At 45.5% G+C, this 14,790-nt stretch overlaps 1 protein-coding gene across 3 annotated transcripts in view; it reads left to right on the forward strand.

Annotated features, from left to right (window-relative positions):
• Positions 1–14,774, forward strand: part of LOC117962675 (glycerophosphodiester phosphodiesterase domain-containing protein 5-like) — a 53,388-nt gene extending 38,614 nt beyond the window's left edge. For 2 of the 3 annotated variants that reach the window (XM_059030595.1, XM_059030596.1), the window contains exons 7-17: positions 373–466; positions 1,220–1,365; positions 3,228–3,310; positions 4,164–4,314; positions 4,524–4,745; positions 5,775–5,932; positions 6,511–6,658; positions 7,412–7,494; positions 9,487–9,501; positions 11,627–11,739; positions 12,100–14,774. In XM_059030595.1, coding sequence (XP_058886578.1) covers positions 373–466; positions 1,220–1,365; positions 3,228–3,310; positions 4,164–4,314; positions 4,524–4,745; positions 5,775–5,932; positions 6,511–6,658; positions 7,412–7,494; positions 9,487–9,501; positions 11,627–11,739; positions 12,100–12,263 — 1,377 coding nt within the window. In that variant the 3' untranslated portion in view covers positions 12,264–14,774. The remainder of the gene's footprint in view (positions 1–372; positions 467–1,219; positions 1,366–3,227; positions 3,311–4,163; positions 4,315–4,523; positions 4,746–5,774; positions 5,933–6,510; positions 6,659–7,411; positions 7,495–9,486; positions 9,502–11,626; positions 11,740–12,099) is intronic. The other variant, XM_059030597.1, reaches the window with a different exon arrangement.
• Positions 14,775–14,790: the final 16 nt, after the last annotated feature.

Raw genomic sequence — 14,790 nt, forward strand, 5'->3', positions numbered from 1 at the left:
ACTAACAACCAAACGAGCAAGATGGGCTGAATGGCCTGCTCTCGTTTGTAAACTTTCTTATGTTCTTATGACCTCTCTGTGTGAGGAATGCATAAGAATCAAAGAGAGCGAGGAAAGGGCTTATTTGCTGAGGCGTTATGTATCGTCTTATGTTGATCCCACCCACTTTACAGAGTTTAAACCGGAGACATTAGCTGGCTTGCTGTAATGTTTTGATTTGCTTCCTGGCTCGGTATTGCTGATGTTCTCCCCATCGACTGTGCAGCAGTAACGCTGCAGGCCCTCCACACGCTAGGAGATCCCTGTACGCCGCTTGCTCTCGGAAGGCATTCTGAACACTCCACTGAACTGCCTCTTTGTTTCTGTTTCTAGGCTACAGGTCCATTCTTGCACTTAGGAGCTGTAGCAGCCATTACCTTGCTGGCCTGGCTTGTAGCTGGGCAGTTTGCACGAGCAGAAAAAAGCTGTAAGTAAAAAAAGTCTCTTCCGTGTTTATAGAAACCCTCGCTAATCTGGACCATTCAGCAAAAGCTCCAGTCCAGATTAGTGATTCTGATTGGTACCATTCTAAAAATGCCTTGTGATAGCCCTGTGCATGAAACATACAGACAGCGGCACATGTTTTGCACAATTCTCACACAGAACTGTGATGTTGAAATTCCTACAGCTGCAGTTCTCAGCCTGCGTTGCATTATGACAGCATGGTTCAGATTAGCCAGAGTCTACTGTACTTGTATCAAGACATCCCTACCAGTGTCTGGGCTGGTTTAATCACTGATAACACTCAAATAAACAGACACCCTTGGAGAGACAAATAGGAGCATTGCATCCATTAATGTCACTAAAACTGGGCTGTAACTTCTGTGCTTGGCCAGAAAGGACCTGTGAGGTGTAGAATGCAAATGGAATGGCAGAGTATTCCAGATTCTTTGCTTGATGTGTAAGGAGTGATCCTCCATTATAATTCAACATCAACCCTGTCCTTGAAGGACAACGTTCCCAAGTCTCGAGCTCTGCTGTCCTTCACCTCAATATGAAGAAGCCACAGCTTCACAGGGGCTTCTGCAGTGTCTCATCTGTATAAAATCGCAGCAGACACGGCTTCACAGGGGCTTCTGCAGTGTCTCATCTGTACAAAACCTCATTTCTAAGAAGGTATTACACTGTGGGTGTTTTCTCTCTCTCTCTCTCTCTCTCTCTCTCTCTCTCTCTCTCTCAGGTTTCCAGGCTGTTTTACTCCTCACATATCTGACAGTTTTAACAGCACTTTACCTGGTCCCTCTGTCGATCACCTCACCATGTTTAATGGAGAAGAACAACCTGGGACCAAAGCCAGCCATCATCGGCCATCAGGGAGCCCCAATGGTACGCAGTGACCCTGAACTGTGCAGGCAAGACAGCCCGCTGCTCGCGTGGGATTAGGGAACCTTTACAAGGGTGTTTCCACATGGGGAGGGTGAAGTTGTGTCTCATTTGCTAAGATGACCAGCAAAGACCGACTGTACCGAAGTTAGCTGCTTCAAACTGATCAGTAGAATCCTGCTGCTTTTCAGACGTTCATGTCTTTCCAACCAGACCAGTGCTGAGCGGTGCTGTCAGCAGCACTCCTCTATTGACTGATCACCTGAGAGTAGTTTAGACAGCGACAAAGAGAACTTGCTTGCTGTTCATTCTTTTCAGATCTATTACCTGTAGCCTGTGTTGATTGCATGTGCATATTTATTAATAATCTCTATGCATATTTATTTTAGTTTTTATGTATCTTTAGACATGTGCTTGAATCCTGAATTACGTTGTTTCTATGTTGAGCGTCATTAATGCACTGATAGGGTTCCTCTGCTGGTGGAAGAGTTCAGTGGAGACGTGATTGAAGTCTTTAAAATCTTAATAACAGTACTTTAAGTGCAGTACAGAAACCAGGACCAGAGGACACCGTTTGCAATGAAGTGGAGATAGATTTAGGACAGAGGGAAGGAGACACTTCTTCACACAGAGAGTGGTGAAGGGATGGAATGGGCTGCCTAGTCATGTTGTTGAAGGAGACTCTTCTTCACACACTGAGTGGTGAGGGGATGGAATGGGCTGCCTAGTTGACAGAGGGGCAGTGCTAAGCAGGGCACGGTCCTACAGACTGGGCTACACTCATTGTGAAATTTAAATGCTTGTGTTTTCAGTTCATGCCTTAAATTGCAGTTCTTTTACCATGCAGCATTTAAACACTGCCAGAAAAACATGCTTAATACGAGATTATTCCAGATACAAATCTTAGTCCAGTAAACAGCGTCTTTTGATTTATTCTGATTTTGTAGATGGATGATTAATACAATCAGTCAGAACTTCTGAACTGCTCTAATGAAGTACTGCAAATGAAAATGAAAGCACACTCAAATCTACAAAGTAATGAACTGGATGTGCAGAAAACAGCATATTCTTAATTGCAACAGTAATTGAGAAACCAATAAATTCAATTATTGTAGCTAGACTAGCTTGATGGCACCAAACGTACACTTGCTAAACAATCCAACTGCTTAATGTCAAATACATTGATTTATTGTGTGTGTGTGTGTGTGTGCCTGTACATGTCATGTCTGCTTGGCTGCAGTCTTGCTCGGTTGGATAATAAGTCTGTTTCCCTGGATAAAGACAGACTGGGAGCCTGAGCTGTCACCCTCGGGCTCTCAACAGCAGATTACAGAAATGACCCCCGCCCCCTCTCCCCCCGTCGCTGGCTGGCACTTTGACTCCTCCCGGGCGCGAGCAGCTGGCAGGATGCAGAGCTCCCTCCTGAAACTTGTTCAAGGGGCAGTGGGCATCTAGTCTGTCACTGGCTGCCTGTCATTACCAGCAGTGCCTCCCCTAGCAGAACGACACATGCACAGCCTCATTGTATATCAGGGACAGAAATAACACTCCTATTGCACAGCAGTTTCACCCATTCCACATAGTAATTCCAGTCGTAGTGTACAGGTAACAAGCTCAGGTGTGTCTAATTAAACTCCTAGTAAAACCAGGAATGGATCACACTGCTGTGCACCCCTGTATCTGTCAGCTGCTTCCTATTCTTCCTGATAAAGTTAAATACACACGGTCCTGTTTGAGATGTTTTGTATCATTATGGAGCTAAGATGACTGATCATTTAAATACTTGGAAATGCTGTTACAGCAGAGAGTACAGGGATAGCAACAGTTTTCATTTCTGTTTCCTTTTTTAATTTCATTTTATGAAGCTGGCTCCAGAAAACACTCTGATGTCATTCCAAGAGGCTATAGAACAGAAGGCCAGTGGGCTTTACGCTGACGTCAAAATCAGGTAATACGACTGTTTGCATTGGCTTGAAAGAGGGCCACTCTGAAGCTGAGCGAACACCAAGCAACTTTGTGGCGTGGAACTTGCTTTCAGGAGACTAGGCTTCAGGCCACTGCACGGCACACCAGGGGAGACTTGGGGTTTGATACAGCAAAGCTGCCTCAGACTAGGTCTCCCGGTCTCCTGGAAGCAGGTTTCAAACCACTGTTCCTGAAAAAGGGTCTTCTTGTTCCCTCAGCTTAAGACGCTGGGCAGAGGTTGGGGGGTACCTCCGGATGCCAGACTGGGGGTGCTGATAAGAAATCTTGAAGCAAAGAATAGCGTTCAGTCCAGAGTGTGTGGAACCTTGAGGTCTGTGGAAGATCATGAGGAGCCATGCTGTGCGTCTGTGCAGAGCGTCTAGCAGCTTGGGTTACAATCCCCACTCTCCAGGACGCTCTGAAAGGAGAGAGACGGGATGCACACTGCAGGGGCTGGAAAACATGCCTGCACACACTGCATTGCTGGCACTCTCTGAAGCACTTTTAGGATTTAAATGGCAAGTGGTCTGCGTTGAAATGGGATTGTGATTTAATATGAATAAACAAAACGATGCATGTACACTGAAGGGCTATTCCTGTTCTGCTGTGGAATATTAGACATATCCTTTGCTTGATTATATTAAGAGAATGACATTCTGTTTCAAGTGCCCTGATTTGATGAAGCTTCAGATTGTCGTGCAGTACACCTGAGACTATTCCAGGCGTTGCCGAGGTAACAGCACAGCAGAGTTTCCACAGTGACCTCTAGTGGATATATCCCTTCACTGCAGACCCACGGTGCATTGTAAAGGCAGCTGTGTGCTTTCTCCCCTCAGCCACGATGGAGTCCCCTTCCTAATGCATGACAACACTCTGCGCAGGACGACGGACGTGGAGAAGCTGTTTCCAGAGAGAGTGGGTCAGGACTCCTCCATGTTCAACTGGACTGATCTGCAGGCACTCAACGCAGGGCAGTGGTTCCTCAAGGTATCTAGTGCTATGGAGACCAAACCTACAGTGTGGGCATCGGGATTGCACTGTACTGTGAAGACCAGCATAGACTCATTATATAACATGCACATAAATTTCATTATACTGTGAGCATGCATGTAGATTTCATTACTGTATGCAGGCGCACAGCTACTAATACTAATGACAGTGCCGCTGTAGTGATGCCTGTTCTCTTTATTTCCCAGGATGACCCGTTCTGGACCGCATCGTCGCTCTCGGAGGCGGATTGGGCCCTCGCTGGAAACCAGTCTGTTTGCACCCTGAATGAAGTACTGCAGCTGGCAAAGAATAGCAGCAAATCCATCCTGTTCAATGTGAGGAGGCCTCCCCCGGAGCACCCGCACCGAGAGAGCTGGATCAACGTGACCCTGCACACAGTGCTGCAGTCTGGAATCCAGCAGCAACACGTGAGTCACTGTGATGCTCAATGAGATTCCAGTCATTTCATTTCAGGATGAATGAAAGAGGTCACCCCTGTCCTGTTGATGGATCATTACCAATCCCATTAATAAAACACAAGGACCAGGCTGGGATCAAGTGAGACATGCAGCCCAGAAAAAGCATGTCTTCTGCAAGAACTACTAAATGCAAGGATAAGCAAGGGCTGCATGCATTTATTTTTGTACAAAGAATGTTTGGAATCCTTCCTTATCCTTATGCAATCCTTGCATAGTTCTTGCATGTCTTGCTTGATCCTTGACTGAAATATATACTGAGACATTAATGGACATTCCAGTTGTTTTCACAGACAGGGTCAGTGTACAAACTCAGTGCTGCTTTCTGACCCCTGCTAGTTTCCTGTTTTATGGAGCATCAATCAATCATACCTCCAGGCCCAGTAAGAGTGTCACCAGCTTGTGTTAACATTCTCTGAACCCGTGAAGCTGGAAAGCTTGGCCCTGTTTTTCAGCAGAGGTTTGAGTTGTGCTCAGTTTCCAGTAGCTGCAGCTCTCGCTGTTCCTGCCTGTAATCCGCTGCTTCTCTGCAGGTTCCAGTAGCTGCAGCTCTCGCTGTTCCTGCCTGTAATCCGCTGCTTCTCTGCAGGTTCCAGTAGCTGCAGCTCTCGCTGTTCCTGCCTGTAATCCGCTGCTTCTCTGCAGGTTCCAGTAGCTGCAGCTCTCGCTGTTCCTGCCTGTAATCCGCTGCTTCTCTGCAGGTTCCAGTAGCTGCAGCTCTCGCTGTTCCTGCCTGTAATCCGCTGCTTCTCTGCAGGTTCCAGTAGCTGCAGCTCTCGCTGTTCCTGCCTGTAATCCGCTGCTTCTCTGCAGGTTCCAGTAGCTGCAGCTCTCGCTGTTCCTGCCTGTAATCCGCTGCTTCTCTGCAGGTTCCAGTAGCTGCAGCTCTCGCTGTTCCTGCCTGTAATCCGCTGCTTCTCTGCAGGTTCCAGTAGCTGCAGCTCTCGCTGTTCCTGCCTGTAATCCGCTGCTTCTCTGCAGGTCATGTGGACTCCTGACACAGACAGGCAGCTGGTGAGGCAGATGGCTCCGGGGTTCCAGCAGACCTCTGCTGTCAAAAAGAGTGTGAAGATACTTCAGGAGGAAGGCATAGTCAGACTGAATCTGAGGTACAACCAAGTCAGCACCCAGGAAATCAGGTACAGACATAGACATGGCTTTATTTCTTTATTTAGTGCATGTATTTATAATGTTAGAAAAGTAAAAAGAGCGTTGAGAGCCTCTCTGAGGCGAATCATCAGGTGCAATTGACATGAACTGCTTTTAATATGCATTATTTCTATATATATATTATATAATATTGACAGTATTTACACTGACTGGCCAATACATTAGAAAATGCAAGTCAAATAAAAATTTAAAAAAAACTAGCCTGGATTGCATGCAAATCTGCTTGGTCACGTGACATGTCATGTGATCCACTAAGAGTTGTGTGCAGCTATTCAGCAGCAGTCTTGGTAAAGCAGAAGGGTTCCGGTGACTGTACAAGGGCAATGAGTAGCAGTCGGGCCCTCAGCTGAAATATTTCTCATCCTGCTAGCACACATCTCGCTTGCTTGGACCCCTCTAAGCTGGGTCACAAGGTGAACCCATAATAGACATTGCTAAGCTCTCTCTAGGTGATCCGTTTTGACACACATTGAGCCAGCCGTCCATGCATGCGTATCCATGGAGACGCGGCGCCCCAAAGCTAAAGAGTGCTTGTGTTTGGTGTCAGGGGCTCCAGAGAAGGGAACGTGAGCCTCACCCTGTTCACAGTGAGCGAGCCGTGGCTGTACTCTGTGCTGTGGTGCAGTGGAGTTCAGTCTGTCACCTCCGACGCGCCACACATCCTCAGGAAGCTGCCTTATCCCATCTGGCTCATGGTAAGAGACACCATGACAAGGTGGCTTATCCTCCAGTTTGGGGCTTGTTTTCTAGTTCGGGTTACAGGTGGTTCTGACGTGGTGTAATTGTAACCAGGTGCTTTTTACTGAAGTGAATGTAGTGCTGAAGTGCTTGTCCTGCATCCATGAGTTCATTCTTGGCGTCTGTAGAAAGCTGTTTATGAATTGCAGCAGCATTGCTTTTATATGGTGTAGTGTTAGTGATGAATCTCTGCTCTGTACATGCTTTAACTTGCACAGCAGATAACTCACTTATTGACTTTCTCCGGGCGTTTCAATCACACAGCCTGGCAGCATGTTTGGGCATTTGGAACAGATCCCTGATCCCAATGCATTGTCTTAATGGGGTTGGGAAGTCTTAATAAATGGACATTGGTCACTTTTTTTTGCTAATTACATTTTTGTAAGTCTCTGTAGATTTGTTCATTTCAGTGGAAATCAAAGCGATCCCAAACTGCCTGTACCTGTTCATTAGTAAATAAGCACCCCTCTTTGCTGCTTATGCTCCTGCGGGTATGACAGCATTCCTCAGACTCCTGCGTGACTGTGTATAGCTCATCCTCGTTTAAAAGTCTGCCTTGCTGTACTGAGGTCAACTCCTTTAGTCCGGTACAGAATATAAAGCCGATGACACGTGTGTCTGTTTGTTGGTTTTGGCGCCTCTAGTGGTTCCCTGGTGCTCCTGCAGTGTTTGCATCTTGAAATCAGCCTCTTTTCCGCTCTCCTTTTCAGCCTCCAGAGGAATACAAGCTGCTCTGGATCGCAGCGGATGTCATTTCTTTTATTGTAATAATAGGAGTTTTTGTGCTGCAGAAGTAAGTATCGCTCTTTATTTTATTCTTAACTGTATTGAACTTGCAGTGCACTGCACATAGAGTCAGTCTCTCAGGCCACTCCTGCTAACATGACTGTGACTTTCAGATGCCTCAGCCCTGCATTATTACCTATTGACTTCAGCTAGTGGTTTGCTGCCTGTCCCAGTTACAGGAAAGAAAGATAGATCCATTATTATTATTATTATTATTATTGTTATTAGTAGTAGCAGTAGTAGTAGTAGTAGTAGTAGTAGTAGTAGTAGTAGTAGTAGTAGTAGTAGAAGGTATGCTAGCAGAGCAGATCACTGTATTGCCGCTGATGTCCTCATCGAGTATATATGTGAATACTGATAGAAATGTACACTCCAGTCCTGCAGGACTTGCACAGTGTTGTGGGTGAAGGATTTCTCACATGCGCCCTGTCTGTGTTAAACCATACAGTACAATATGAATTCAAAAGCATTTCATTTGTGGTGATGAGTTTGCAGCATTCCTGAAATCCATATACAAGTAATTCAAATGCACTGATAGACTGATAGACTGGAATGAAGATTAACAGGGTTCTAGATCTATCTGTTAAGCATTTTAAAATGTGTGTGTCTGTGTGTGTGTGTCAGTGTGTGTGTGACAGTGTGTGTGTGTGTGTGTGTGTGTCTGTCTGTCTGTCTGTCTGTGTGTGTGTGTGTCTGTATACTTTCTATTGTCTGGGGGGCTGTTTAGCTTTTTTGATCAATGTGTTACATGAACATCCAGCTCTCAGCTGATGGGGGTGATATTTCATCAGCTTTCATCCCGTCAATACCCGACGTTCCCAACACAGACTTCATCAGCCCTAGTGCGAGTCCTGCAGCATGTAGCAGTGAGGGTGCAGTGGCTGTGACTGCCCAGTGCAGCTCCTTCTATTCATGACAGTTTCAGCCCTAGTGCGAGTCCTGCAGCATGTAGCAGTGAGGGTGCAGTGGCTGTGACTGCCCAGTGCAGCTCCTTCTATTCATGATAGTGCCTGCCTTTTATTTCTGAGTACAGCGCTGCTGGGGACCATCGAAGCCCAGGTCAAAGCAAGGATGCTTCCCTAACTGGCATTGTAAAGCCTTGGAACATCCCCAGCCAATCGGCACGCTCCGTTCCCTCCGATTCTAAGAGAATATAGTACAGTAATATAACCCTGTAGTGTAATATCTGTGGCACTGAGGAGCGTTCAGACTGCTGGGCTGGGCATTGCAATGCTATCAGCCACTCTGAGCTCGTGACAGACCTGTCATTCTCCAAAGAGGATGACCTAATGGACAGTTCAATATGTACTGTACATGATCAGATCTGCTGCTAGGAAGTCACTGTGGAGGACAGTGCAAGGGTTGCATGGACAGGGTGTACTGGAAGCACAATGCTTGTTTAATGATGGCTACCAGGTTCCGTCAGTAGGCTGTTAGATTATCAGTCTTTACCAGATAGGGATGTCTAAGGGGTAGGGTAGGGGTAGAGTAGAGGTGGGGTAGGGTAGGGTAGGGTAGGGTAATATCATGCTGTAGTTTAGTAAGCAGCCCTGCAGTCTGTGTGGAAGCACAGTGTGGGGTAGGGGTAGGGGTAGGGGTAGGGGTAGGGGTAGGGTAGGGTAGGGTAGGGTAGGGTAGGGTAGTGTTATATCATGCTGTAGTTCAGTAAGCAGTCCTGCAGTCTGTGTGGAAGCACAGTGTGGTGTGGGGTGGGGTGGGGTGGGGTGGGGTGGGGTAGGGTAGGGTAGGGTAGGGTAGGGTAGGGTTATGTCATGCTGTAGTTCAGTAAGCAGTCCTGCAGTCTGTGTGGAAGCACAGTGTGGGGTAGGGGTAGGGTAGGGTAGGTTTATATTATGCTGCAGCCCTGAAGCAGCTGAACGAGGAACATGAACTGACTTCTCTTCTCTTCTCTTCTCGCCTTGTTTTGTGTTATTTTTTTCCTTTCTTCTCTGACTGCTGTGCATGCTTCTCTTCTGTGCTGCATTCTGGTATCTCACAGCTATCACATGATCAGGTAACTGACGCCTCTCTACCCATGATGCTCTCTCCCTCCCCCTCTCCCTCCCTCCTTCTCTCTCTGTCTCTCTCTCTCTCTCTCTCTCTCTCTCTCTCTCTCTCTCTCTCTCTCTCTCCTCCTCTCCCTTTAACTCTGTAACTTTGAAAGGTCATATTGCAGACTGGTTGTACTATACTGAGTTTTATCAAATGATATCAACAATGTTTATTAACTCTTTCAACAAGACAGACCGATGCAGTAATATATAACCTGTATGGACTGAATGGCCAGACCAGACCGATGCGGCAATATATAACCTGTCTGGACTGAATTGGCAAGATTTGTTTCAGAGCAGTCTGCCCCAGTTGAACCACGACTCACCCAAACATTTCCAATCTTTACATCTTGGTAAAGGACTGCGGACACGCTGAGCGTAGACTCATACAGTATCTTAAAACTGGATAACGAAGGAACTGCTGCTCTTATCGGCTCTGAGAACAAAGGGGGCACCACTGAAACATTTGAAAGGTTATTTGGTTATATATTTATATTCCAAATAGAATCTGCTGAATTGTCATGAGCAGTGTCCAGCACTGTGTCAGTGCAGTAAAGGGCATGTTAAACACAGCTGGCCTGAAAGGAGGTAGGACGGCAGTGTGTGGAAATGAACATCAATGAGTGGGAATTAATTGAAATGAATTGAAATGTGGAAATGAACGGAAATGAGTGGAAATGAACAGAAATTAATTGAAATGAAAAGGTTTTTGTGACAGTGAATTCTGCAAAGGGTCTGTTTCATTGTGCTTGGCGGTGATCGTGTGTTTAATGTTTGAATGTTTCCTATTGATGTTTCGTGGCACCCCCTCACTGACCTGGCTGAGGTTATGTTTGTGATGGTGGTTGTGTTGTTGTTTCATGGCACCCCCTCACTGACCTGGCTGAGGTTATGTTCATGGCACCCCCTCACTGACCTGGCTGAGGTTATGTTTGGGATGGTGGTTGTGTTGTTGTTTCGTGGCACCCCCTCACTGACCTGGCTGAGGTTATGTTTGGGATGGTGGTTGTGTTGTTGTTTCGTGGCACCCCCTCACTGACCTGGCTGAGGTTATGTTTGGGATGGTGGTTGTGTTGATGTTTCATGGCACCCCCTCACTGACCTGGCTGAGGTTATGTTTGTGATGGTGGTTGTGTTGTTGTTTCGTGGCACCCCCTCACTGACCTGGCTGAGGTTATGTTTGTGATGGTGGTTGTGTTGTTGTTTCGTGGCACCCCCTCACTGACCTGGCTGAGGTTATGTTTGTGATGGTGGTTGTGTTGTTGTTTCGTGGCACCCCCTCACTGACCTGGCTGAGGTTATGTTCATGGCACCCCCTCACTGACCTGGCTGAGGTTATGTTTGGGATGGTGGTTGTGTTGTTGTTTCATGGCACCCCCTCACTGACCTGGCTGAGGTTATGTTTGTGATGGTGGTTGTGTTGTTGTTTCATGCCACCTCCTCACTGACCTGGCTGAGGTTAGGCACGTTGTATGATGTGGTGTACACAGAGCACATGCCTTGGATAAAAGCGTACACTTTCAAAGTGACATGTGAAGCGTGCAGCGGCCCCTTGTGTGTGGTCGGCCTCATTTATATGAGGTGTATCATGAATTGATATTGGTGGGTAGATGGCATGACGTACTTGGAGAGAAGTTACTTGTATTCACCCAGGACTGCACATGCATCACGTATTCCAGCAGTATCAAAGCTCTCAAGTGTGGGGAAGGGAAAGGTGCTTCCTGGCCCTGTAGAAATCACCCAGGCTTCGTGGAAACATGACCGTATGGATATATGTTGCTCTTATTTCAGATCAGCTGCTGTTTTAACCCTTTCATTGCTTTATATGGGGAAAAATGGCATGTGGCTCATGCATCTGTACCCATATAAAGACAAGAAGTTTTTTTTTTTTTAATCCATCCCCATATGAGGTTGACATGCCTAATGCAGGCTGCTATTCACACAGCTGTTCTGTATGCAGGCTGCTATTCACACAGCTGTTCAATATGCAGGCTGCTATTCACATAGCTGTTCTGTATGCAGGCTGCTATTCACACAGCTGTTCTGTATGCAGGCTGCTATTCACACAGCTGTTGTGTTATGTTGTAGATGGCGTCTGGGAAGCATAAGGAGCTACAATCCCGAGCAGATCATGCTGAGCGCTGCGGTGCGCAGGTCCAGCCGAGATGTGAACATCATGAAGGAGAAGCTCATCTTTTCAGGTACCCCCTCGCTGTCAGAGCAATCCTGGTATCTACAGGGGAGGAAGCAAGTGTATAGAGAGTTCTCTCAACAGAGTGTGACACAGAACCCACTGATAAGTGTGACAGACAGACAGACAGAATCAGTTTCATAAAAAGGCTATTTATATATATATATATATATATATATATATATATATATATATATATATATATATATATATATATATATATATATATATATATATATATATATATATATATATATAAAATTGTAGTTTGACTCTAAAATGAATGTAGAAATGACAAAGACTCAAATAAAGCCTGAGCTGTGAGTCCCCACAGCGGACTCCTCTGAGTGCTGACTCTCCTTTGTTCCAGAAATGAATAACGGTCTTGGCAGTGCAGAGGAGCTGTCCCTGTGCTCTGAGAACGGGTATGAGGGCTACACTAACGAAGCAATCACTCCCAGAGACCAGCAGCACCATGCCAGGATGCAACCCAACTACGCACAGAAAACACCTTGCATCCTGCAGGATCACTAACCAATGGGATTGTGTTTCTTTCCACTCAACTACTGCCTCTTCTGACACGTTATTGCTGATTTGTTGAAGATGTGTTTTGTAACAGGACAGTCAGACAGTATCCTTGTAGTTTGGGTTTGTAGAACCTGCAGTGATCGGGGGAAAAACAGGCTGAGAAAAGATGTGCTGGCAGCATCGAAACACAAACTGTGAGGGTCTGTTTGTTGCTGTTTTCAAGTCCTTGGCAAATGAGTGACTTGATGTAAAAAGTTTTGATGTGGTTTGACAATAAAGATACAGTTTATTCAGAAGATATATAATATACCGTAGTAGCCAAGTAACCTTTTAGACCCTGTCCACACTACATACCCGACCTGGAGAACAGCACTCTAAACCGTTCTCAATAATCCAGCTCAAAGCCTCCACACTGAAGAACTGTTTCATGTTTAGACCCTGTCCACACTACATACCCAATCTGGATAACGGCATTCCAAACCGTTCTCATTAATCCAGCTCAAAGCCTCCACATTAAAGAACAGTTTCATGTTTAGACCCTGTCCACACTATTATTATTATTATTTATTTCTTAGCAGACGCCCTTATCCAGGGCGACTTACAATTGTTACAAGATATCACATTATTTTTACATACAATTACCCATTTATACAGTTGGGTTTTTACTGGAGCAATCTAGATAAAGTACCTTGCTCAAGGGTACAGCAGCAGTGTCCCCACCGGGGATTGAACCCACGACCCTCCGGTCAAGAGTCCAGAGCCCTAACCACTACTCCACACTGCTGCCCTCCTACACACTACATACCCGACCTGGAGAAAGGCACTCCAAACCGTTCTCATTAATCCAGCTCAAAGCCTCCACACTGAAGAACCGTTTCATGTTTAGACGGGCGTAATGCCCGCACACACTATTACAATAGTATGTTTACAGTTCCTAGCAGCGCAGTGCTGCAGTGAATCCTAGCAGTGGAAATGAATACGATAGTATCCCACCATGCACTGTATTTTATTTTAAAATAATGTGTTATGCTTCATATTAATGGAGGTGCATATTGCTAAAAAGAAATTTTGGAAAAATACACACGCACACGCACATACACACGCACACTGACGCACGCACACACACGTAGGGCTTGAAGTTTTCAGGTTTTATTTTTAATCAGGTGACATCCCTTTAAAACAAACTGAGCTGATTCTGTTTTCATAATTAAACTCAGAAAAAAGCTGTTAATTACAAGACAATCTTTGTTTTTACCTTCATATCACCTGAGCCTAATTCTGGATTTCACCAAACATACCACAAAGCATTCTGGGATATTGGAGGATACACAAAAAATGTAGTTGGGTATTAGTGTCCACACTTCTAATAAACCGCACTACCGATGCGATCTAATTAGAACCGGACTCGAGACTACCCGCGGTGGGCTGCAGTCCGGTTTTCGGGTACGGTATTAAACGCTGCGGAGTGTGGACGCTAACCGTATTTAGCACTTTTAACCCGGTTTAAAGGTATGGTGTGGACAGGGCCTTAGTTATTTATGTGTGTAGATATGGACGTATGTACGTGTGTATTTATTGTGAGAATAGTTAGAAAATGTGGACTCAGTAGGTGATGTGGCACATGAGTGTAGTGATCCCCCAGAAGGAGCTGAATCCATTTACACAGTATTGAGAGGAGAGGGAACAATATAATGAAACTTCAAGATCTCTACAGTGTACATCCCAGTGTGTTCCCAGTCACCCAGCTGTGTTTGAAATGTGAACCGTGGCTTTGATTCTTTACTTCCAGGAGTGGATCCACAGGAATATGTATTCTTCATGAAGTGAAAGTGTTGATATGCTTTGCTGGGATTTGAATTGTGTGTGTGTGTGTGTGTGTATCTCAATCAAACCTGCTTATTCTTACCTTTTGAATACGACACACAGGTTGTGTGACAAGTCTGTTTGAGTCTCTGGTCCGGTTCATTCTTATTGTGTATCAATCCGCTTGACCAGTTTACAGGGGAAAGGGAACCGTTCTGAGGAGCTGTCCCGTTCATAACTGTGGACTGAACCACAGGTCAGTCTGTGAGGAGCTGTCCCGTTCATAACTGTGGACTGAACCACGGGTCAGTCTGTGAGGATTTCAAGCCATCAATACAGTTCAAAGGGTTAAATTCACATCAAACAAGACAATCAGGTTTCTGCGATCTGGTGTCTGAACGGGTTCAACTGGAAACCAAACAGAGAGAGAGACGACGTGAAGAGAACAGCATGCTCTGAATTCAAGGACAGGTTTATATGGAGCGGAGTGGGTGGAATGTTAGTCGTCATGTTATGTACCTTTGTATATCTCAGCAAAATGAATTACAGTCAGCAAATAGCTGCCACTTACAGAATGACTGGCTGTTATTTACAAGTATTTCCTCCAATTACATGTTCTGTGCTGTTTCTTTGGGACATTCTTGTTTTTTTTTTGTTTGTATTTGTATGCTTTTTTGTGATACCAATCTGTGCAATAAATTATTTTCCAATTTGGATTGGAGTCAGTTTG

Source organism: Acipenser ruthenus, chromosome 9 (genome assembly GCF_902713425.1).
Source record: "Acipenser ruthenus chromosome 9, fAciRut3.2 maternal haplotype, whole genome shotgun sequence".
In the NCBI taxonomy this organism is placed as follows: domain Eukaryota; kingdom Metazoa; phylum Chordata; class Actinopteri; order Acipenseriformes; family Acipenseridae; genus Acipenser; species Acipenser ruthenus.